Below are 26,478 nucleotides of genomic sequence, written 5' to 3'. Positions count from 1 at the left end.
ATCGAGCTATTTAATAAGCCAATTATTAGTAAGAGCAAGGCTTAAAACAACTCTAATGGTGGCAGACTTTATTACAGGACTGAAGGTTTCAGTATAATCTAGGCCAGGACGCTGAGTGAATCCTTTAGCAACCAACCTAACTTTGAGCCTCTCAACCGATCCATCTGGGTTATGCTTAATGCAAAAAATCCATTTACTTCCCACCACATTTTGATGAGGTAGTGAAGGTACAAGATTCCATATGTTATTTTGAAGCAGGGCATGATATTCTTTGGTCATGGCTTCACACCAAGTAGGTATGGACAATGCCTTTATTGTGGTTCATGGTTATTCATTTAGGAAAGAAAAGTCTTTTGTAGTAAGAAAAAAATTTACTTTGGGTTTGAAAATCTGATCCAATGCTCAAGTTCTCATTGCATGTGTTCTTTTAGAAGGTGAAGGAGTAGATATTTTTGGAGCTGTAGATAGTGCTTGGTGTTGTATTTGATTACCGACACTCTCAAGTATACTTCGAGGTTGCACACGTGAGGGTGAAGGAAAATGAGTAGGACTGAGAAAGAGAGGTGTAGAAGGAGTAGGATTCAATGGAGTTAATGATGGCATGACAGATTGGGTAGGTATGAAAGACAAAGGTGTAGAAGAAGTAGGAGGAGATTGTTGTGGGTACGCTGGGATAGATTGGAGAGGAACAAAAGATAAATGTGTAAAAGGAATAGGATTAAAAGGAGATGGAGATGACATAATGGAGTGGTTGGAATAGTGATGCTTATCACTAAAAGGTATTAGGTGATGAGGTGGGCCATACTTAAAAGATGATGATGCGTTAATAGTATATTTTGTTGACAAAGGGGAACTAACGTGAATGGGAGTGGATTTATAAGGAAATACGGCGTCAACAAATTTCACATGTCTAGAAATAATTATTTTATCATGTGAATGAGAACAACACCTATAACCACTTTGGGAGGGAAGATATCCTAGAAAAATACAAGGATGAAGACTCCAATTTGTGATGGTTATATGGCTTATAAAGTGGATAATAAATACATCCAAAATTTTTTAGGAATTTATAATTAGGAGGTTTATTAAATAGCTTTTGAAACAGTGAGATATTGGAAAGAGTTGGACTTATTAACCTATTGATAAAAAAGACAACAGTGGTAAATGGATACGTTCAAAATTTTAATGGTAAATTTGCATGTGTTAATAAAGTTAAATCTGTTTCACGAATGTGTCTATGATGTCTCTTTGCATAACCATTTTATTATGGTGTATGAGGAGTTGCTAAAAAATGAGAAATTTTATGCTTTTCAAAAAAAGGTTTTAATTTAATAAACTCCCCACCATTATCGGAGTAAAAAAATGTAAATTTTGTTTGAAAATACTTTTTAACAACCTTTTTAAATTTTTTGAAAACAAGGAAAACATTAGATTTATATTTTATAGGAAACAACCATATATATTTGGTAAAATGATAAAAAAAAATAACATAATAATTGTAACCATCATACGATTGAATTTTAGAGGGTCCCCAAACATCTAAATAAATTAACCGAAGGGGTTTACAGCTAGACATTGAAGACACACCAAAAGAAAGTTTGTGTGCTTTATTACAATCACATGCATTACAATTAAAAGTTTTGGATGTAGACACTGGTAGAGAAAATTGAGAGAGCATACGGTGAAGAACTTTAGTAGATGGATGTCTTAAATGAAAATGCCAGTCATGAAAAAAGGCTTTATTGGCTGTGAATGCAAAGGGATGAAGGTGTATGGAAGGCCATTCATAGACACCCTTACTATGTGGTCTGCTTAGAAGAACTGATCCTGTCTGCATATTCTTTACAACAAAACAATTAGGCATAAAACATCAAAGAGACATTATTAGAGTTACAAAGTTTTGAAATGGAAAGCAGATTTCGTTTCATAGTAGGAACACATAAAACATCTGATAAGAAAAAATAACTATTTGATGTTTTTAAAAAAGGAGAACCAGTGTGAGTTATGGGCAGAGAGTTACCATTTCCTACAGAGATTTCATATGTTCCATCATATTTAGAATGAATTGCAAGATTCTGTTAGTCTGTAGCCACATGATGAGAAGCTCCAAAATCAAGTAGCCAGGTCGGATTGGCAGAATATTGCAAATGTGGACGAGTACCCAATATTCCTTGATTAATGGAGTTGACATTACATGCATGAGGTAGTGGAGCGAAATGGTAGCCTGGCGGGTTGGACCGAGAAGGATTATATGTCCATTGTTGTTTTAGAGAAGGACAAAACTTGGCAGAGTGACCAATTTGATCACATAATTGGCACTCTCCCTTATAGTTACTTGGACGATCGTGAGAAGAAAATTTATGAAAAGAACCAGTTGAGGTAGAACCATTAGAAGATTTCAGACCTTTTTGTGAAGAAAGGGAGGAACCATTTGCAACATTAGCTATGATTGAATGAGATTCTGATTGAAGAGATAAGCATTTGAGATAAGAATCATATTCAATTAATTGTTCATGAAGATCATCGAATGAGACAGAATTATCATGGGTTCGAAAAGCAGCCGAAATATCTTTAAAATTTGAAGCCAGTCCATTGAGAACATAAAGAATGAGGTCCTCATCTGTGACCGGCATATGGAGTAGTGCCAATTCGTTAGCTGCAGTCTTAATATCAAGTAAATATTCTAAAACTGAACGATGTCCTTGTTGCTTGATGAGTCGTTCCTTTAACCTCATGATATGAGAACGAGACGGTTTGGCAAATTGGGTGGCCAATTTTGTCCATACTTCAGCAGATGTTTAAGTGCCAGAGACCAAGTGGGAGATTTCAGGTGTAAGAGAAGCTTGCAAAGCATTCAACAGGAACTTATCTTGTCGAACCCAAAAAAGATAATTAGGATTTGGAGTAACAGTTGTGCCAGAATCAGAGATAGTAGTGGTTGTTGGTGGAGGACAAGGTTTAGAGCCATCTAAATAGCCATATAAATCATAAGCAGTGAGGAGAGAATCGAACTGTGCACACCAGGGAAAATATGTTGAGTCTGTCAGCTTCAATGGTGCTTAAGATGCGACATTAAGAGCTATAAGAGTTTGACCATGAATATTGGGCTTAGATTGAATCGGAACAGTGGGAATAGATTTAGAGGTAGAGGAGGTTTCATCAGACTGTGTATAAGCCATTGGGAAAAGAAAGGAAAAAAAAAAAAAATCTCGTGTGAGGCCTGTGGCTCTGATACCATAAAAGAACAAGAAAATTATTTAATGTGGAAAGATACTTCTTCATTGAATATTGAACTGGTACATATAGAAGACTTTAGTTACCAAGATAAAGATAACACATCTACACATAATTATCTACACTTAACAACCTTGTTACAACAAATAACTATATATCACGTGAGGGGAGATGACTCATTATCCCAGAGGTGTGGAAGTACATTGAAAGGTTGGTGGAACTCACAGAGGACGTGGAAGATTTGAAGGACAACTTCATATTTCTTCGGTTTCCTGGATACCATTCAGAGGAAACTAGGATTGTCCCAGACAACATTTGCCATCACTGTTAAAGTTGTCACAGAGGATTATCAAGGAGGTATGAACAGGAAGTGATGGAGTTTGGTAGCTCATCTATGAAGTTTACCATAATGGGGACATTGGCATTGCTTAATTTCTTAACTGTAGTTGTGGTAATCAAGAAGTTTGTGATGGATATAAATTTCAAGGGTTTAAACCTGTCAATTATGCAGATAATTCTTTGTGGCTTAGTAGTTACGGTCAATTTGCCAATCTACCAAGGCCTATTTATCCGCACTGATAAGGGTAACATACCTTCCTCTATAATGTTCAAGTCCACTGTTTTGGCTTCACTAATGTGCTTCACGCCCATTTATTGGGATACTTCACCCTGTATCATTATTTTCTTGTAAGGTCTTTCATGTCCTAGTATCAATATCAATATTAGATGGTACTCTTAAAGGATTTGTTTGATAACTATTTATTTAAACTCTTGGTAGATCCAGGGTACAATTTCTGTGTGTTTGTGGGGTTTGTTTGTTTGTTTTATTTTTTATTTTTTATTTTTTGTTTTTTATCAAACAAAGTACAATTAGGTTGTTGTAGCTTACATGTTTACATGTTGTTGAGTACTAATTTCATTATTTTCAAGCATGCACTTCTTCACTTATATATGATGAAAATTTTGAATATTTTTGACACATCTCTAAATTACTCAAAAATCACAGTAGCTAACACCTTCACATGAAAATGCATCCAATTTGATTAATGTTAAACAAGAACTTTGGAATTTTGATGAAGCATATTGGGTTGGTTGCACTGCAAATCAACTTTTGCCTCTTGTTTGCTTCAAAATAAGTTCATATATGGACAAACGTATAACCGAGCAAAAATCTAACCCCCTATTTAATTGCGAACTCAAAAGAGCCGTACATGACTTGAATTATTTTATGTGGGTCATGAATCTCTTTTGTTACTTTTTTTAGGGACTTTATTAGCCCCTGAATCCAAAAGCGGAAAAGTAGGAAATTCATATAATAAGAATTTTGTCAAATTTGGCGGGCTTCAAAGGCAAATATCGATTTTGTAATAATTGATGGCAGCAGGTACAAGTGAATGGCGGCCAAAAACCAGCTCAATATGAAGAGACACATGTGGAACATTATCATTCATGCTGTTGACAATGGGGGCAAATTATAATCAAATGAATTGGTTCTCATTTAGTGTTGCTCTATCTATATCTATAGTCAATTTTCTATTAGGACAATTGATGAATTTGTTTAGTGTCCTATTACACATATTTTAATTGGCCTTTAGCCTAAAATTAATGTGTAAAATCTGTGATTATTAACTTTTGGAGTGTATTTGTATTAGACTTTGGCCCACACCAAAAAAACACCTACTATAAGGACATTGAATTGACCTCGTGTGTGTCATCCTTAGCGAGATATGAGGGAAGACAAGACCAGAACATACTTTTGTAGTATTCTAATAAAGGATAAGGTTCCTTTGAACAGTTCCAAAACAATCATTATTTTATTAATTTACCATACACTAACCCGAAACGATTACACATATATAAATAATAGTGCAAAAACCATTCGAGACCTAATAAAAGGAGGTTAAAACAGGGCGAAATGGGAAGAGAAGGGCATTATCCATTATTTGAAACAAAGAGAGCCAGGGGAAGGTTGATATACAGACTATTTTCTGTATCTATATTCGTTGGTATATGTTTGATTTGGGTTTACAGGCTAAACCACATACCAAAACATGGTGAAGATGGAAGATGGGTTTGGATTGGTTTGCTTGGTTCTGAACTTTGGTTTGGATTTTACTGGCTTCTCACTCAAGCCCTTCGCTGGTCTCGTACCTACAGATTCACCTTCAAGGATAGGCTCTCTCAAAGGTACTTCCTCTCTCTTTCTGAAGTTCTTTCATTGTTTATGTACAGCTTTTTTCTTTGCACTAATTCCATATATAAGCTCGAACTTATGAAAGGTGGACAGAAATTGAATTATATACTTTAACCTGTATATAAAGCATAGTTAATCAAATTTTGTGTACTGAAATATATATATAATATATATATTGGAGCAGATTTGAGAATGAGTTGCCTGGAGTGGATATATTTGTATGCACAGCAGACCCAACAATTGAACCACCAATGATGGTAATCAACACTGTTCTATCAGTGATGGCCTACGATTACCCACCTGAGAAGCTAAGTGTGTATCTCTCAGATGATGGTGGTTCTGATCTCACATTCTATGCTCTTTTGGAAGCTTCTGAGTTTGCCAAGCAATGGATACCATTTTGCAAGAAATTCAATGTGGAACCGAGGTCACCATCTGCTTACTTTGCTTCCATTAGCAATGTTTCAAATGGTAGTCATTCTAATCAGGCTATCAAGGTAATTTTTTTCAACATAATTGATTGACATATTTGACAAAAGGGATGAATTATTCTTATCTGTGGTCCAATTTTGTTGCTGGGAAATATATTTAAAAAAAAAAAAACTTTTTTTTTGAATTTTTTAAACTTTTTTTTTTTTTTTTTGGATTAGCATATATAGTTTGAATCTTGACTCAAATAGTTAGGTAATGATAGTTGAAATATCACTTGTTGTAAAAGCTAAAAGCTTAGTTTATAGAAAGTGGACTTTTATTTGATTTATATTTTTTTTAGCACTTCTCCTCAAATGTAGATCGTCTTTTTTGGATTTTATTTATTTATTTTTTTTATCTTTACATGTGTTTTTTTAATTAATTTATTTTGGATAGAATTGCTGAGTTTTGAACGTTTAGATTTTTGATTCTGATATCATGTTGAAATACTACTTCTTCAAAAAAGTTAAACTTATGAAATGTGGATTTTTATTTTATTTATATTTTTCTCTAATAAACTTATGAAAAGTGGATTTTTATTTTATTTATATTTTTCTCTAATAGCGGTTAGCAAATATATAGATTAGAATGTAGTTAATTAATTAATTAAACATTGATTATGGAATCTGTGTCATACACCACGCCTATGGTTTGCATTGTTAATCAAGAAAATTGCTAAAGAGGTATATAATCTATAACCAAGTTGCTCAGTTCATGGCACGCATGTGACTCAAACCTATACTGAGTCGCTACCACTACCATGTTGTGTGAAGATAGATTTCATATTATTTTTTGTAGTTACTTTATTTTATTATTAAATTTATTATTATTTTTATGTTACAGTTGTTAAATTATGCTTTTCATTGCAGAAATTATACAAGGGCATGGAGAACAGAATTGAAAATGCAACCAAACTAGGCCGAGTCCCGAGTGAAATAAGATCGAAACATAAAGGATTCACTCATTGGGATTCTTATTCTTCTCCACGTGACCACGATAGCATTGTTCATGTATGTTTTATGTATATATATATATATATATGCATCGCTTTGCGAGCACAACAATATTTCTTTGGGATTCTTATTCTCATACGCCAGTGTGCATATATATATATATATATAAAGTTATTCATATGGTTGTGCAGATTAATTAATTTAATTCCTCTCTTTAACATGAGTGTAAATCATTTTACTTAAAAGCATAAAATACAAAAAAAAAATATATATATATATATATATTTAATTTCATTTTTGTATTAGATGTTTATTAGACATGCTTAATTTATTATTATTATTATTATTATTATTATTATTATTATTATTATTATGTTGTTCTTATTGTGACATGTTTACTTAGATCTTTCTTAATGGGAGAGACCCAAATACCACAGATGTTACAGGATCCACGTTGCCAACTCTTGTATATTTGGCTCGAGAGAAGAGACCCCAACATTTCCACAACTTCAAAGCTGGAGCTATGAATGCCTTGGTAATGAAGAAACATATAAATATTGCAAAATAATTATAATAATAAAATTAAAAATAATAGAAGCGATGTTAGATATCTATATATAATATATAAATATATATTGCAGTAGCACATGAAAAGCGACTCAAAGGGTTTTTTTTTTTTTTTTTTTTTTTTTTTTTTTTTTTTTCCTCTTTGCTATGCCCCCAGGCATCCCTTGTCCCCCGTAAATTCGAATCCTGCGTAATAAGCTCAGGTGGTGGTAACGTATATATATATATATATATATAGGTAGAGAGAGAGAGAGAGAAAGAAATATTGCGCATGGATTAGTACTTTCATCTACTTCTTAATTCTCCTTCTCTTTACCTTATATTAGCTAGCTAAAAGCATTCAAAATTAATGGTAAATTTATTTACACCAATCTTATTAGGATACACTGTGTTACTCATTATTTATTAATTGATGTGTGGTTCTTCATTTGTTTTGCAGATTAGGGTATCATCAAAGATTAGCAATGGACAAATCATTCTTAATGTTGATTGTGATATGTATTCAAACGATTCTAAGTCCATCAGAGATGCACTTTGCTTCTTGATGGATGAGAAAAAAGGCCATGAAATTGCATTTATTCAATTTTCACAATATTATGAAAACATTACTAGGAATGACTTGTATGGTGGTTCATTACTAGTAATCAGGGAGGTAAGTGTTAGATTAATCCTAAGTTTCATTGTATTGTTGCACTCTTTTTCTTAGTTAATATGTTTTAAAACTCTGTATGGTTGGGCTTCAATTAGGTGGAATTCAATGGTTTGGATGGTTTTGGAGGCCCTCTTTATACTGGAAGTGGCTGCTTTCACAGGAGGGACACTTTTTTGGGGAGAAAGTTTAGTATTGGATACAAGCACGAAGAAAAGAGGGAGAGTACAAAAAGAGAAAGTGTACTTGAATTAGAAGCACAATCAAAAGAACTGGCAAGCTGTACATATGAGGAAAACACTCAATGGGGCAAAGAGGTTTGTTTGTTTCTCTCTCTTTCTCTATATATATACATATAGTATCTAAAATTTCATCTCCTTTAAGGTTGAGCTTTTAGGAAAAGAAGTGCTTTAACACGGTATCATACGGTGTTAGTTCAATCTTGGTTACTTCTATTTTCACGTATTGGTATTGTTTTTTATTCAACTATGGAATTCAAAATTAAATAGCTTTAAAAGTAGTATACCCTACAATTTCAAGTTTAGAATTTCAATATGTCGCCCATAAAGGGATTGCCCTATATGTTGAGATTCACATGTAAAGAGGGTATTAAAGTATAGAAGAGTCCACATTTTATAAGTTTGAGCTTTTAGGCAAGGTAACTTTTTTTCATCGTATATCAATATATATATATATATATATATATGTATCTATATATATATATGAGTGTATAGGTACGTATTTGTTTATATGAATCCTATTTGAGCAAATGTGATGGCTGTTGATTTTATAGGTCGGGTTGAAATATGGGTGTCCTGTAGAAGATGTGATAACAGGGCTATCAATCCAATCCAAGGGATGGAAATCAGTGTATTATAATCCACCAAGGAAAGCTTTCTTAGGTGTAGCTCCAACCACACTGTCTCAGACGCTAGTACAGCATAAGAGATGGTCTGAAGGTGATTTACAGATCTTGCTGTCTAAATACAGTCCTGCTTGGTATGCATACAAGAAGATCAGTTTAGGCCTCCAACTTGGATATTGCTGCTACTGTCTTTGGTCTCCTAATTCCTTACCCATACTATTTTACTCTATTATCCCTTCACTTTACCTCCTCAAAGGCATTCCTCTGTTTCCACAGGTATTATTTTCTTCTTATTGTTTTTCCTTTTTTTTTTTTTTTTTTTTTTTTTTTTTTAATAACAAAACATGTTTCTAAAAGTGAGATTTTGTTTCGTGGAATCAGATTTCAAGCCCTTGGATCATACCATTTGCATATGTGATTGTTTCCAAGTACACATATAGCTTAGCAGAGTTTCTATGGTCTGGTGGCACAATCTTAGGTTGGTGGAATGAACAAAGGATATGGCTCTACAAGAGAGCAAGCTCCTACCTCTTTGCTTTCATTGATACCATTCTAAAATCCCTCGGATTTTCCGAGTCTGGATTTATAATCACTGCCAAAGTAGCCGATGAAGATGTTTCGCGACGATATCAGAATGAGATTATGGAATTTGGAACCTCAACTCCAATGTTCACCATTTTAGCAACACTTGCATTGCTCAATCTGGCATGCTTTGTTGGTGTGGTAAAACAGTTAGTCATGGGAGGACTGGAGGGTATTGAAAAAGTGTATGAGACAATGTTTCTCCAAATTCTTCTGTGTGGGGTTTTGGTTTTAATTAACTGGCCTTTGTACCAAGGCCTTTTTCTAAGGAAGGACAAGGGAAGGTTGCCAAGCTCATTGGCAGTTAAATCAGTTGCATTTGCTCTATTTGCTTGTATTTGTTTTATATACTTGAATTGAATATGTATTTTTAATGTTTAATTCGGAATTCTTTTTTTTTACTTTGTAATTTTCCTTTCTCAATAATAATGAAACAATGAGATAGACTTGCACTTCGCTTGTGTTTAAATAATCATTAGTCCTATGTTTGGAATATTAATTGGATTTACCAAGCAAAATATAAATGTGAATGTCGTTCCAATTATACAATATATAAATATATAAATAAAATAACTTCTAGGACATGAACATGAGAAACCAATTTGGACATAACATTTTCAACATCTTTTAAACAAAATATTGATAACTAAAATCCCTTATATAAATCTTTTCTATGGTATATTCATTTTCAAATTCAAAAAAATTGTCTAAAAGGGGTAGTTTTGTTTTTCTCTTTATAATCTTCTAGTACATACATACATATATATATATATATATATATTGATGACAATCTTCTATTATATTATTAGTATTTGATTCCTTTCAACATTTTTTTTTTTTGAGTTAAAAGCCCTACTTGAAGGTTAAAAATTTTTTATTAAAAAAATAAAAATGTTTGATAAAAATTAACAAGTACTTGTTGAAAAAAATTTTTTTTTAAACTGTTTTAGAAAAATCTAATTTTATAATTTTTCAAAAAATATTTTTTTAACTTATATAAAAATCAAATAAACATTTAATGAAATTTAATAAATATTTAATATATTTTTCTATTTACAATCAAATATTTATTAATTTTTTAATAAATAAATTTTTTCAAAAAAATATATTATTCGAAACTTTAAAAATTAAATTTTTATTTGTATCCGATATACCAAAACAATCCTTGCGAAAACACATTAATCACCGCGAACAATCTTTGAAAATGGGCTTTACCCAAACCAATTTCCTCCTGGACCAGATTCTCTCTTTGGCCCATGAGAAGCCCTTAAAATGCCATATCACCGTTGACACACAGCTTGGTGGCTGAATGAGTTAAAACTTGAACATTGCACAGAATTGTCTTTCTTACACTTTTGAAATTGAAATTTTGATTCCATACAATTTACAAACACATCGCCAAAAAACTTTGATTTTTAATTTTAACTTATTCGTTCGGGGCTCAGTTAGATCAGTAACAAAAAAAAGAAAAAAAAGAAAAAAAAAAAAGAAAAAAGAAAAGGGAAAGGTTAGAGACATATGTAAATATTCCAGTTTCCATAATTGTGATTCTTTTTGTATTCTTCGATCCATCTGCTTCCCCCCCCCTTTTTTTTTTTTTTGGATGTTGATAAAATCCCAGAATAAAATTTAATGAATATGAAGGAAAGTTTTAAACCTTGGGTATCTACCTATATATTCTTCCACTTTCTGAGCTATCAAACGGGGCGTGCAAGATGTTTATAGCTCATGATTATATCTTTTGTTTTTTCTTGTATCTAAATTTCCATCCTTTTTCTTCTTTCCCTTAACCTCTTGATATGGATAAAAGGAAAGGAAAATTTTGTTTTTGATTTTGTTTTTGTTTGTTTTGTTTTTTTATTTATTTTATTTTCCTCTTCTTGAAGTGTTCAAGTCAGGCTGGATTAAAAATGTTTATCTTTTATGAAAAGAAATTTTCAGGGAAATAGAATTATTTGTTTCTCTCTGTTTGTTTTGCTGGAAACTAGTTTGTGGGTTTAATATCCGCTGAAAGAATATAGTTTTTCCCTAGTTCCATTTGAGTCGAAAGGATTTATTTCTAATTTATGTATGTCTTCAACTATGAATCAATTTAGGAACTTATTTTAAAGGGCCCAAAGTAGCTGCAGCAGAAGGCTCAGTGATTGTGTTCCTCCAAAAAAGAAGCAAAAGAAAATTCCAATTGGCTGGATTTGTGTTCCAATCATAAATCCAGCATTGCTGTTTTAAAATTACTCAATGTATGCTAATTTTTTTTTTTGCTGTTGATGATTATCAGGGTGCTGGGGTCTATGTAGCCTTGCCAGCTCTAATGGAAGTTTTTAATTGCCTCCATAGTTGTACTTAGTGTCTAGCTTCCTTGAAGAGGGAATGCTTCTTTGGTTGAGATTAAAGAGATTTAATCAACTTGCTCAAATCCCTCATAGACCCCCATCAAGTTTCAGTTTTTCTGTTAGATCATTTAGCCAATCCCATCTATCTTCGGAAACTAAAATTGAAATTGAAAGGATTGTTAAGAGTTATTAATGACCATCCTTTTCCTGATCAACCACTTCAATATCCCACCGTCTGCCCTTTCCACTATCTTTGTTGAGAATGTTCTCAGTCGCCTCTTTGCAGCCCATTCTAATGGTCTTAAGGCCCTTGAATTCTTTAAATTTTTTCAACCAATCTCAGTTCAGTCCAAGTTCGAATGCTTTTGAGAAGACACTGCACATCCTCGCAAGGATGCGCTATTTTGATAAGGCTTGGGAGTTGATGGAGAGAATCAGAAGCACACATCCTTCATTGCTTACTCGTAAATCAATGGGTATCATGCTGTCAAAGATTTCAAAGTTTCAATCTTATGAAGCTAGACTTGAAGCATTTGAAAAGATGGAGAATGATATATTTTTTCTTTTTTGGGAGAAATTTGGTATCAATGAGTTTACTGTACTTCTTCAGGCATTTTGCACTCAAGAGGCAGATGGAGGAGGCACGGTCTGTGCTCCAAAAGATGCATTCTCGATTTTCCCCTGATACAAAGACTATGAATATCTTGCTTTTAGGATTCAAGGAATCAGGAGATATTACTGCAGTGGAACTTTTCTATCATGAGATGGTTAGAAGAGGTTTTAAGCCAAATATTGTAACTTATAACATCAGAATTGATGCTTACTGTAAGAGGGGTTGCTTCGGTGATGGTTTGAGACTTGTTGAAGAAATGGAACGAGCAAATATTTTGCCTACTCTAGAAACAATTACAACCTTATTCATGAAGCAGGGGTTTCTTGAAATCCAATTAAGGCACAACAATTATTTGAAGAGATTTCTTTATGAAATTTAAAACCTGATACCGGGGCTTATAATGCTTTGACGAATTCATTTTTCAGGTGCAAAGATGTGGAGTCGGCAGTTGCCTTAATGGATGAGATGGAAAAGAAATGTATAGATTATGATTCTATGACCAATCACACCATATTTTTTGGCTTGATGAGGACAAGCGGCTTTGAGGGTGTTTCTCAACTTTATTACAAAATGGTTGAAAGGAATTTTGTGCCTAAAACACGAACAGCAATGATGTTAATGAAATATTTCTGCCTAAATTGTCGGGTCGATTTGGGTTTACATTTATGGGGGTATATGGTGGAGAAGGGATGCTGTCCTCATGGTCATGCATTGGACCTGCTGTTGACAGGGTTGTGCTCAAGAGGGCTGGTGATAGAAGCTTTTGAATGCTCCAAACAAATGTTAAAGAGAGGGAGGCATATAAGTGAAGCAGCATTTCCGATGTTGGAGGGGTTTCTGCTGCAGGAAGGTGAGATAGATAAGTTGAGGAGGCTACAGGAGATGATCAAGAAATTGCACACATATTTACCTCCATTAAAAGGCAATTTTATAGATATCCCTTTTTCTATATAAGGAAGTTCATTGGAAATGAATGAAGATTGTGACATGTTTTCCAACAATGGCAACATCACTATCTCACATAAAGAAGCAGCTGCAGCAGAAGCTTCAATGATTGTGTCCCTCCAGAAAAGAAGCAAAAGAAAATTCCAATTGACTGGATTTGTGTTCCAATCTTAAATCCAGCATTGTTGTTTTAAAATTACTCAATGTATGTAAATTTTGTATGCTTTTGATGATTATCAAGATGCTGGTATCAATGTGGCCTTGCCAGTTCTAATGGATGTTTCAAATAGCCTCCATAGTTTTACTTAATATCTAGCTTCCTTGAAGAGGGAATGCTTCTTTGGAATTTGTTGGATTTCTCATATAAAATAGCTTCTTTTTTTCTTCTCATCAACTTTTACGGTATTTATTGGCTTAGTCAGATTGATAAAAATCAAGAGAGTAAATTCTTAAAAGAAAACAATGGCAACGAAAATCCATTATACTTTCTTTTTCTTTTCTTCTATAAATTTCAAACTCCAAAAGAAAAGTGTGTAAAAGTTAAAATTTTTTTAGTGTAATTTTTATTTTTCTCTTTGTAGTCTTCTATTAAATTAGTATCTTATTTCTTAACTAAAACAACGATACTGCCTCAGCAAACACATTCATCCACTCTGTTTAACATTTTAAAATGGGCTTTACCCAAAAACAAATTTAGTGACGCGAACATAGTACAGACCTACAATTTGGAGCCCATTTACTGTTTGGCCCACGAGAAGCCCTTAGATGTCATTTCACCCTTCGCAGAAGACAGCTTGGTTGAAGAGTTAAAACTCGAACTGTGCAGAGAAATTGTCTTTCTTGTACTTGTGAATTGAATTCTGATGTCATACAAGCACTTCGCCAAAAAAATTTGATTTTTTTTTTTTTTTTTTTATAATTTTAACTTGTTCGTTTGGGGCTTAGTCAGATTGATCAGAAAATCAGACACAAATGGTAAAATCTCAATTTCCATAACTGTGATTCGTTTTGTTTTCTTCGATCCCTTTGTTTGCCTGCTTTTGATGTTTAGAAATCCCAGAAAATAAAATTGAATGAATATGAAGGAAAGTTTTAAACTTTGGGGATCTATCTATATTTTCCTGCCCTTTCTGACCATCCAAACGGGGCATGCATGATGTATAATTTATAGACCATGATTATATCTTTTGTCGTTTTCTTGTGTCTAAGTTTCCTTTTTCTTCTTTGCTTAACCTTGGATAAAAGGAACGGAAATATTTTTTTTTTTTTGCGTTGAAGTGTTTTAAGTCGGATTGGATTGAATATTTATCTTTTGGGAAAAAATTTCATGCGAAATAGAATTATTTGTTTCTTTCTGTTTGTTTTGTTGGAAAATAGTTTGTGGGTTTATTATCCGGTGAAAGAATATAGTCCATTTGAATAGAAAGGATTTATTTCTAATTTGTGTATGTTTCTACTATGAATCAATCTGTATACTTAGTTTAAAGGGAAACAAGGTATACTTAACCAAATAGGTTAAGAAATTGAAAAAAGTTGTAAGAAAGTAAAAGGCTTAGCTTTATTTATGGTTTGTTGACTTTAAGTTCTCTTGTTTAATGTGATGGTTGTCCTACATTTGAGTTGGAAGTTGCCTTTTTTTTTTTTTTGGTTGCCCCAACCGACAGATGAAAGCTGGGTTACCCATATATGCTGCTGCTGTATTCATAGCATTTATGTTGAGCCTGGAAGCAGTTTTTGGGATCAGATTTGTGATTGACCGAGAAGAATGCTTCTCTCATAATGTCGAGTATCACGGGGATACTGTTCATGTCTCTTTTGTTGTAATCAAGGTTGAATCATCTTGGCATTATACTCAGGACGGAGTTGATCTTGTGGTAAGCTGTGTTTCTTTCATGTGAGTTAGCTTCTTTTTTTATTTATTTTTTTTCTTCTCTCTTTTTAGTAACTTATGGTTTTAGCAATTGTGTAAACCCCTTTGATTGGACTATTTGGTAAACCACTTAGCGCTCACTTAGCTAAACCCAAAGTCAAGTTAAATTGTAGGGTACTCGTGTTTCTATATAGTGAATAATTCGAAAGGGTTACTGAAATTGTACTTGTTCTTATAGGGTTATGTAATTCTAAAGCCTTGATATGTATAAATGGTTTTGATGTAGTGATTGTAAAGGTCCTTTTTTTTTTTTTTTTTTTTTTTTGGGGGGGGGGGGGGGGGGGGGGGGGGGTGTGGGGGAGTTGGGGGGGTTGTACTTGAGTTCTGTTATTTGGGGTTTTGATATATGGGAAGGTTCGAGTTGTTTCCCTTGATTGAGTCATACTTTATTTCGTTTATAATTCTAAACCCTTTATGTGGGAATGTTTTGTTGAAGGGCTGGTTTACTGTCTTTGTCATCTACAAATTGTAGCCAATAAATTTTCTTGTTTCTATGTCCTGATGCTTTGTATTTTTTCTGTGGAGCCACTTAATTTCCTGCAACATTGTAAAAATTTCAGGTGAAGGGACCATCTGGGCATCAGATTCATGATTTTCGTGACAAGACAAGTGACAAGATTGAGTTCGTGGCTCATGACAAGGGAGTCTACCGTTTCTGCTTCACTAACAAATCACCTTATCATGAAACCATAGATTTTGATGTACATGTTAGTCATTTTTCATACCTCGATCAGCATGCAAAAGATGGTGAGACATCGTTTTATGCCACTCTTTATATTCTTTTAATATTTTCGTTTATCTTCTTAACTATTGAATCCTTTGGAAGAACGTGGACCACCTTGTTTTGAAAATAAGATGGACTTATGATAACTATGTTTGTATTTGCAGAGCACTTTAACCCTTTGCTAGAACAGATATCAAAGTTAGAGGAAGCTCTGTACAACATTCAGTTTGAACAGCATTGGCTAGAGGCTCAAACTGAACGCCAGGCGATAGGTATTTGTAACTAATGCACCGTACAAGTTTCTTTTTTTACTTATCTTTCACATATGATAGCTGGTTTGAAGATTTGTACTTATGATTTCTTGTGCCATTGTGGTCTACAAAGAATGCATAATTTATGTTGTTGGCTGAAGTTTTTTGGGAAAGCTATGGATTTGCAAATCAAAATATTGTAAATTTGTCCAAAAGAAAAAGAAATGATGTCATTGCCATATCATTTACCCTTGCTTTGGGATGATCTCATTGCCATATCCACCTGCAGTGGTTGAAAACCCAGCCAAACCGACCTGTTATGTTTAAATTATTTTTAGTTTTGTGCAGATGATTAATATTTAGATCAATGAACGTTAGCTGGTTTGATAAATAATTAACTATTTTTATCAAACAATTATTTATTAGAGATATGACATCCCTTTGCAACCTTATATATATATATATATCAGCATCCCCACCTACCCCACCTCTCTCTCTTCTCCCCCCCACCACCACCAACCCCCACCGCCCCCCCCCCCCCCCCCCCCCCTCTCTCTCTCTCTACCAAAAAATATCTTACATGATATAAGAAACTAAACTGCCTGCATCATTAATTTTGATGATGGTCAATTATTTTGTGATGTTGAGTGTTTTTCCTAATGTGATGCAGTGAACGATGCAATGAGCAAAATGGCAGTTCAGAAAGCCCTTCTTGAATCAGCAGCTCTAATTGGTGCCAGTTTCCTCCAAGTTTACCTTCTTCGCCACCTCTTTGAACGGAAGCTCGGGATGTCTAGAGTCTAACGTTGGCAGGGATGGTAGGATAAATTATCAGTCGAAAAGATTGCAGCGGCCTCTAATCTTATACTTCTGTTGTATTAAAGTGCTTGAACAAGATTATTAAGTTAAACATTGTTGCAAACCACCAGTAATCTAAATTTAAGGCTCTGGAGATGAGAGAAGTTGCCACATTTACAAAAAAAACTTATCATATAGGGCCACATTTAGAAAAAAACTGTTTTAATCTGGGAAAGAAAGTTTATTCTGAGGCGTCATGGGGGGTTGTTTGGCTTTGTTTATTTAAGGAGTATAGCTGACATATCTATATGGCCTTTTTCAGAACTCTTTATCATCCACGAGCAGCAAGCATTAAACATGGATTAGGACCTTATTAATTAAGAGACAACCTTTACATTTCCAAAAGTAAAGAGACAAAAAGGGCGGATACTGGATGGCCATATCGAGCATGTTTTAATTGATCACTGTTATTTTATAAGACCAAGCAACACTATTTATAGCCATAATTGCATGTTTGAGTTGGTTAATATTTTTAATGCGAGACACACGCATATATATATATATATATATGTATTATATTTAAACTTAAGGTAAGGTTGAAGAATGATCATGAATTGAAGGCTCTATTTAGCTTTGGCTTCCCGTCTCCAGAAGTGTTCCTTCTCCAAAAGTGTTTCTTGAGAAGCTATTTTTGATTGGTTTTAGTTAGGGTTTTGGAAGGCTTGAAGCGCATATGGAAAAATTGTCCAATATTCCTAAAAGAGCTTTTTAGTTTTAAAAGCAAGAAGTAGCATCTCAAAAACTATGCCAAACATGGGTTGAAACTTGAAAGTAATAATTCAATTTTGTGGTGTAACACGTATCACACTAATAGTAATAATTAGTAAGACAAAAATTAGATAGCTGCCTTTGCGTGTTCACAAGTTGAAAGCGACAAGAGGTTGTGTGGTAGCCTTTGATGATTAGAGGCATCAATATTTCAGCCTATGAGCTGGGTTCGAAACTAAGTTGAAAGCGATCAAAAAAACGAAAACAAAAGTTGAAAGCATTGCATTCACCAAAACAAAACACAAAAAAATAAATAAATAAAAAATAATAAAAGGGGAAAGCATTGGCGACGCATTGTGATGGAAAGGTACGCAAGAATTTTCCAACTTTGGGAACTTCCACGGACAATCGATCACCCACTTCACTTGCCATTATGACGTTTCTCTTCTGTAACTCTTTAACCTATATTATTAGAGCTCTCAAATTTATTATATTTAAATTCGTCAAAAAAAACAAAAAAAAAAACTCATGTAATGTATTTACAATTTTTAAGCACTCTTTCCACACACACACAAATAAATAAATATATTGGTAAAGGTCTTTTATGTTGCACAAGCTTTGCATTTAATTCTGAATTACTGACAGTCAAATGAAGGCTCTTAAGCAAACGAAGAATTGTAATCCTAAAGGGAAATGCTAGTGCTTCAACAATGCCAATGCCTCTCGCATTTGCTTCCTTTGGTTACAGTTTATGAAATTAGACTGCAGTTAAAGTTCGCAAAATCTGGGTCATAGCAACATCATATGGACAAGATGATCACGCACGATGGGAGGAGCAATTTTCTAGAACAATCCTGAAAGAATTTCCCTATTACAAGAAGTTTTTCAGAATTTTTTTTCTTTTAAAAAAATATATATTATTTCACAACCAAGGCCAGTTTAATACAATAAGTGGTAACAAGATAAAAGAATGTCACAGGCAAATATTTGAAGCTCATAGCACAGTCAATGGAAAGATTAGAAACAGATTTGCCTCTCAATGATAATCACCACATAAGACAATATATAGATACAATAAGTGTTTTTGTCTTCTTTACTCCTTCCATCACAACTCAATTTTACAGCACACAACAAATTCCAGCAGAAACTGTTCTAAAGCTCCTATCTTCTATGGAAAAATATGGTGGAACCAGTTATAGAACAACATGGTCTTCCGTGGAAGCACTTATATCGATAGAACTTTGTCAAGATTCTGCAGGTGGATCTTGAATGCAGCAAAACCATTTTTTCTGAAAATTAATGAAATGTTTACAAAGTGGAAAATAGGTAAGCTGATCAGTCCATGCTAATGTTACTGGTAATGTGAAAAAATATGCCAGTCCTTCAAAACGCATGATGCATATAAAAGGATTAGTTTAACTCTGTCAACCATTATATCTTTCAAATAAGTAATCATGTCCCTTCTTATCTTAGGCTAGTTTATCCAAAATAATAGGAATCTCCAGACAACTCGTGTTACCAAGTTTGCCATTTCCAAGCAGCAATCACGCAACTCATACATAGCCAAATCATTTAATTTTTTGTTAACTACAGTATAATATTGACAATCTGTTTATCCTGGCTAGTTCCAATATAAGAAATCAGGTAGGTTGAATTTTTTATTAAAAGGAATCTAACTTTGAACAAGGTTATGTCTCATGGGTATTAGAACTATAATGAGATCATACTACTGTCAATTGAATCCAAAAGCTTGTGACATCTAGACAAACTTCCATACACAAATAGATTGCTCCTGGCCACCTCCCCGTACATTTTATACTGATTGGAGGAATTAAAGAAACAAGAGCTTCTGAGAATAACTTACGGACTGAGGCTTGCTAGGTTCCACTCCAGGCTTGATATTCGTTTCACCCTTTCCTGGTGACTCAGGTTTACCCCCTGTCTTCTTCTCATCCCTGGCCTTGTTAAAGATCACAGTAAATCCCTCAGCTGAAGCAGGATCATTAACATCCCATTCACCAAATTTTGGCAATGGCCGACCCTTTTCCTGTAGGAAAAAGCAGAACATTTTATGATTCCAATAACTGGCTAAAGTAACGGAAAGTCAAATAAGCAATCAGGTCCATAAAAAAAACATATCTGATATTCAAAAAGGACTTGATTGAAAAATAGCTTTCCTTTTGCTTTCCCTTTCTGATTATATTAATATTCAATTACCACGACAGATAAAACTATCATGAAGAAAAGAGTACCAATGTAATATCTACAAAGGAATTGAACAAATCATTAGTAGCTGTGACCACGATCAAAAAGAACCACCTTCAAAATGAATGAATGCTTGACCAAAAAAAAAAAAAAAACAGATTTTTTATGAATTACACCACCATGAAAGAAGCATATACTCATTGAATTATAACCACACAGCTAAATACCTGACACTCATTCACAAGCAAAATAAGTGTTTGACCTTAATAAGTTTATCTTAATGAAACTAGCTACAGTATATCCCATACTATCATATGTAGGTTGCCCAGTCATACTTCATAAATCACAAAATCTTTTATCATCATGACATAAAGCTTTACCTTAATAAGTTTACCATAACGAAACTAGCTACCGTATATCCCAAACTATCATATGTAGGTTGCCCAGTCATAAACCACCTCCAAAATGGATCAATGCTTGACAAAAAAAAGATTTATATGAATTACATCACCATTAAAGGAACATATACTCAATGAATTACAACAACACAGCTAATTGCCTGACACTCTCATACAAGCAAAATAAGTGTTTGACCTTAATAAGTTTACCTTAATGAAACTAGCTATAGTATATCCCATAGTATTATGTGTAGGCTGCCCAGTCATGCTTCATAAATCCCAAATCCTTTATCATCATTACATAAAGCTTTGGTAACTTCATGCAAGACTATTACCAAACATTTCAGCATCAGAGCGAGAAAACATTAAATGGAGTTATTACATCTAAATACACTTTACCAGACATAGAACCATTATAGCACATTAACCAGTCCTAAATAGCTACTATCCTGAGCAGCTACTTTCTAGAGATGGGACATCATTTTGATTCAACCAAATAATCTATTAGCACATATTTATCCTCAAGCCATACGAATTCAGATTAACCAAATTAACATACGTACCATGTATCAAGTGATATGTACTCCAATAAACTCTAGACTTTATCATGTATTGTTTACCCAAACAATATGTGTCACACTAAAAACCATGACAAGAATAAGAATGAAATCAATCACCACTGCCGTGATAATTATAATGATTTCTCTAATATCTTCTTCTCTATTACTTTGTTACTATGCACAGTTGTCATGGAAATATGATTTTAACATATTCATAACTATCTAAATCTCAATACACACCCATATATCTTACCATTTTGTCTACTTTTGAAACTCTTACATGGTTGTCTCACCTATCTTAATCAACAAAACCAATCTGCTCCAAAAGAACCAGCTGATTGATATCCTTGTTAAACAGACTAAACGTAGTCCACCTTGCTTAGCTGAAAAACAGTTTCAGCTACCCTACCTTTCAATACACCAACCGATTTACATTCAGATAAATACCCAGATTTTGGAGATTCCCGTACAAGATGTCCATATCCAATAATTTCTCATCTCAGGTACAAGCTCAAATCCAACAGCAATGGCACCCAATTTTGACAGAATGTTATCCCAAATTACTTCTTGTTTTGTTTATGGACAGACAGGAATAAATTGCCAGTCAGTACCATTCACATACCAAATACCAACTCAATGACCCAGACCACAGACAATGCTATTTGGTCTTCAGGATTCCAAAAACATAAAACTAAGAAAAAAAAGTGGAAATAAACGCAGGAATACTTTCCTTAATGATAAACTGAGACATTGATCATTGAATAAGAGGTAAAATAAATCATGCAAGGGTTGGATAAGATGCTAAGAAAAGCCTATTAATCACTGAATAAGGAATTAATATAAAATAGGCAACAGAAGCCGCTCATTTATCAGGGCATAACACAAAAGCCTCCAAAACTCTAATGAAAAAAAAGACAAACAAAGCGCAAAATTAAGAGCATTATTTAGTCTATATTTTTCCCCAAAAGAAACAACTTTTTTTTCCCCAAAACAAGGAAATTCCTAGTTTTGGACAAAGTAAAAACAAAACAAAACAAAACTCTCTAATTAAGCTAATTTATGCATTCTAGCTGGCTGGCTTGTGATAGATATAAACGCACACCTACAGAGAGGCACACAGATATATAAATAAATTTCTGAAAAGAAACTGCTCAAAGCAAACTTCAAAATTTATATCATTATTCAAATTAAACTCCAAAAAAAAATTATATTGCATGAAATTGTAACATTTCAAACTCAGAAATCACGTTTCTACAGTTCCAAATGATCAAAAAGCACAGATTTTTTTCCGCAAGAAAATTGATATCCAAACTAAATTAAAACAGATTGATCACAAGCAACTACAATCAAATCAACATGTATTTACCGAAATCTACATATTTTATTTTATTTTTTTAACTCCAATAACTTGATCAGAAATCATATGGAATCGAACAGAACAAGCATCATAAAAAGATTAAAAAAGCGATTATATAAAATTAAATTATCACAAGAAAATAAATAAAAACTTGGAATGAAAAGAAAGCGATTAGCGTACCGACATGAATTCGAGCAAAAGTGGAAACTTTTTTCCGGGAAAAGAAAATGACTGTCACAGAGAGAGAGAGAGAGAGAGAGAGAGAGAGAGAGTTTTGGAATTTTGGGCCAGAAATGGGCCTATTATTACCGTATGAAATCTGGGAAATTTTTGGCTGTCTCGTATCCGGATAAACGGCGTTTTCGATTGTAACGGAATGAACTGGTTGGTACGTCGCCGTTTAGTTCCCGCGTCAGCCGTGACGTGTTGTGGAAGTGAGATTGGTAAAGGGATCGAAGTCGTGAGCTGGCAAACGGAGTGAGTTTGTGGAAAGTATTGAGTTGCACAGAGGCAGAGAATACTTTGACTTGCTGGCAATAATACTATTTTTTAATAAAAAGTTTTATGTTCCAAAATTATTTTAAACAAAGTTTTGCCTCCTCAATGTCCTTATTTATTGTTATTTAAATTGATTTAATTTATTTGTTTTAGATTCGTATCCTCTAACAATAAACATCAATTTGTAGTTTTTATATAAACCTGCTGTATCATGTTTTATGTTATTTTTATATTAATATATACAACTCCAATGAATTCTAGTTTGTATAAAATAATTAATATGAATTATTTATAATTTCTCTATAATTTTGAAAAATAAAAACTGTGATTTACTAACCACTTAAAATAATGTAAAATTACATTATTTGAAACAACTTGTGCCAAAATAAATATAGTTATGTATTTTTTTATTTTTTTTAAAAAGTTATATAACCCAATTGCAAAATAACAAAAGATGGTTGTATAACTAATACACAGTATTTTTATTTTTTGTTTGGGTATTTTTTATGCAATGTTTTAGAAATATTTACAAACTCTTTTAAAAAAAGTCCGAATGACAATGACTTTTGATGTTAACTCTGGTTGAGTTAAAACAAACATGAAGCTAAAAATTCCTCCTCTCTCAATTTAATATGTCCACCATTCACAAAGATCAAAATGCAGCTCCAAATCATGCTATTTGTATACACTAAACTCATTCCAATGGTCCATAAAAAAAAAGTGAGTGTGAAAGGGAATATCAGCTGACTGATTTGATTTCACAAAGCAAAAACACAAAATGCTCTTTATTAGTGTTTATAGAAGATTATAAATAACTTACAAAGTCGGCAATGGCAAGTGTATCCCTGTTAAAATTGCTAGATTCTGTCTGCCCACACCAATAACACTGTATCATATCTTGGACAAAGAGAGAGCTTTAAAATAAATAAATACCCCGTTAGACATATTCCATGACAGTCTATTTCCATGTGCCTTCACAGCCATACACAGAACTCAAACAAAATAGATACAGACAATCCTTTTCAATTTTGGTTCCCTCTGCCCCCAGCTTCTTTCTATATCCCCAGCAACTTTGCTTTCATTTGCTCCAACTTCATTAGACATTAATTACAGCTTTTCTCCATGTGGGTAGACCCATATATACATGTGGCTGTGTTTATGTGGAAGCAAATGGAAATTCCCCATGAAAACCAGAGAGGAAAAAGATAGATGCATAAAGACAATATTAATGTTTCATGTTGAGTATACATGGTCATTATCAGAAACCCAGTTTAAGAAAAAGAATACCAAATAAAAATCTAACTTGATGCAATTTTTCTTTGTTATAAACAAATAATGAGCATGAAAGTTGAGGCAGGAAAAATGAGTGAAAAAAAGAGAATCACTATCTGGGATTTAAGTCGGTGACTATGATGTGATGTGATCTGCTTTGGCCATACAAAAAATATTCAGGCAGTTGAAAAAGAAGGTTCTTTAGGAGAAGGTAGGGCTTCTACATCAGTTTTGAGTGCAGACACAAATTCAGACATGGTGGGTCTATCTGAAGTGCTTGCTTGAACACACAAGAGGCCCATTTTAGCAAATCTAATGACCTCACTTTTGGAACAAGGAGACAATGTTGAATCCATAAACTCCATGACTTTGCCTTCTTTCCACAACATCCAAGCCTAAAAAAGCAACCAAAAATTGAAAAAATAATAATAATAATAAAAATCATTTCCAAGTGGGACAGGGAAACAAAAAAACAAAAAAACAAAAAAACAAAAAAACAAAAAAACAAAAAAACAAAAAAAAACAAAAAAAAAAAAAGGAGAAACAAAGGAAATGGTAAAAATTTTAAGATTGTATTTGAGATCTTGCTCACATTGATTACTAAATTATGAGATTGATTAGGGTCACATATAGTAACATTCTTTCTTCCACTTATTAACTCTAATAAAATGATCCCAAACTAAACGCATCAGATTTCTCTGAGAATTGTCCATCCATGGCATACTCAGGTGCCATGTATCCACCGTTTGTGAAAAATGAACAAAAATGTGTTTTGACAAAAGATTTTTAATGCACTTTTGAAGTCATTCTTTGAAGAAGTAATAAAAAATAGCGGCTTTGCTTACAATGTTCCAAAAACTCTTTCAGTTGTTCTTGGAGTTTCATTCCCTAGAAACATCTTTGCCATGCCAAAATCTGGTATTTTTGGGTTCATGTCACTATCCAGCGAGATATTACTAGGCTTTAGATCTCGATGAACAATCTTTAATCCTGAGAATTCATGCAGATAAAGAATCCCATGAGCAAACCCATGTATAATGTTTACGCGTCCACCAATCCAGTTTCTTCCTTTTGGTATAATCTGCACAATAAATTTTACTCCATGATATATGGTGAACCAAACATGAATAACATGCAAATGAAGCTTAGAAAATGAAAAATCACAAACCGGAAAGAATATAATCCAAACTTGCGTTTGGCATGTATTCGTGTATCAACATTTGTTCTCCCCCTCCAATGCAACGTCCTAAAAGCTTGACAAGGTTTCCATGTTGAAGCTCAGAAATCAGTGCAACTTCATTCTTAAACTCATCTAATCCTTGTTTTGATGCTTGGATCACAGAAATTTCCTGTCCATCTTTCAGCTGGCCCTGATAATAATTTGCATGTCAAAATGATAAAAAAAAAATATATATGTATATATATATATATATATTTTTAAAAAAAATTTTAAAAATTCCATGAGCAAATCTTTTGTCAAGTTTGCTTGGTTGTAATAATTGATCATGTTTACCTTATAAACAGGGCCAAAACCACCTTCCTCTAGCTTATTTGCAGATGCAAAATAATTTGTTGCAGTAAGATCAAAAAACATCACTTGATGATGTTTCTGTTTATTATGCAGCTCAAGTTTTAGCAAACTTGTGAATCCATTTCTAAGCATTTCGTCTTGTTTACCTGAGAGTCAAAATTCCTTGTTTTGTTAATTTAAATGAACATATGTGTATGTATGTATGTATAGCTAGGCACACATATTAACTGTATATATTAATTGAGATTAGATAAACTTTACGCTTGAGATTTTTCCATCGGATAGAGCATGCAAGGTAGCATGTAAAGAGAACCGAAGCAGGAAACAAAGAACAAAGGATAATCTCTGTCAGCCTCCTCTGCCTTTCATCTTCAAAGAAAATTAAGCAAATGTATGTTAGCAATTTGGATTTTTTTTTTTCCCTTTTTTTTTTTTTTTAACAACTCGTTTAAGAAAAAGCTTTTCAAAGAATCAAATATGTACTTGCTTTGAAATAGGGTACTGGTTAAAAAAAAAGCTAAAATAAAACTCATTAACTACACTTAGAAAGAACGATGCTGAAGAACTCCTCAATAAAGTAACCTCAAAGAAATATATGCATATATATAACCTTAGTAGTTGCATGGATCATCATATTAACCACATCAAGATTTCTATGGAGATCACTGCAGCGAACGTAAACAATTGATGAGCCTCCCTTCTCCATGACATCCATAAATGAGATTTATCTCCATAATAAAGCTGGCAATATGTTTCATTCTCGAAGTACAAAGAAAAGGC

The 26,478-nt window shown here is 33.3% G+C and overlaps 2 protein-coding genes and 1 pseudogene across 4 annotated transcripts; 2 read left to right on the top strand and 1 right to left on the bottom strand.

Annotated features, from left to right (window-relative positions):
• Positions 1 to 5,113: 5,113 nt before the first annotated feature.
• LOC107434091 (transmembrane emp24 domain-containing protein p24beta2) lies at positions 5,114 to 17,416 on the top strand. 2 transcript variants are annotated; one of them, XM_048467484.2, is made up of 12 exons: positions 5,114 to 5,421; positions 5,613 to 5,925; positions 6,769 to 6,909; positions 7,256 to 7,387; positions 7,859 to 8,071; positions 8,167 to 8,385; positions 8,862 to 9,209; positions 9,315 to 9,818; positions 15,071 to 15,280; positions 15,897 to 16,083; positions 16,225 to 16,332; positions 16,982 to 17,416. In XM_048467484.2, the coding sequence occupies exons 1-12, from the start codon at positions 5,150 to 5,152 to the stop codon at positions 17,113 to 17,115; spliced, it is 2,781 nt and encodes a 926-aa protein (XP_048323441.2). In that variant the 5' UTR covers positions 5,114 to 5,149; the 3' UTR covers positions 17,116 to 17,416. The 2 variants fall into 2 exon arrangements, with proteins under 2 accessions (XP_048323441.2, XP_048323440.1); XM_048467483.2 differs by lacking the exons at positions 5,114 to 5,421; positions 5,613 to 5,925; positions 6,769 to 6,909; ... (3 more) ...; positions 8,862 to 9,209; positions 9,315 to 9,818 and adding an exon at positions 14,218 to 14,381.
• On the top strand, positions 10,824 to 13,796 carry LOC107433865 (pentatricopeptide repeat-containing protein At3g61360-like; annotated as a pseudogene).
• A 1,472-nt stretch (positions 17,417 to 18,888) lies between the features above and the next one.
• Positions 18,889 to 22,721, bottom strand: LOC107433587 (protein NOI4). Of its 2 annotated transcripts, none has more exons than XM_016044888.4 (3): positions 22,578 to 22,721; positions 19,742 to 19,924; positions 18,889 to 19,166 (listed from the first exon to the last, which is right to left on the bottom strand). In XM_016044888.4, the coding sequence occupies exons 1-3, from the start codon at positions 22,581 to 22,583 to the stop codon at positions 19,122 to 19,124; spliced, it is 234 nt and encodes a 77-aa protein (XP_015900374.1). In that variant the 5' UTR covers positions 22,584 to 22,721; the 3' UTR covers positions 18,889 to 19,121. The 2 variants fall into 2 exon arrangements, with proteins under 2 accessions (XP_015900374.1, XP_060671540.1); XM_060815557.1 differs by lacking the exon at positions 22,578 to 22,721 and adding an exon at positions 21,294 to 22,302.
• Between the last annotated feature and the right edge of the window lie 3,757 nt (positions 22,722 to 26,478).

Source organism: Ziziphus jujuba, chromosome 1, assembly GCF_031755915.1.
Source record: "Ziziphus jujuba cultivar Dongzao chromosome 1, ASM3175591v1".
Classification (NCBI taxonomy): Eukaryota; Viridiplantae; Streptophyta; class Magnoliopsida; order Rosales; family Rhamnaceae; genus Ziziphus; species Ziziphus jujuba.
This window is presented reverse-complemented; position numbering and strand designations above follow the sequence as displayed.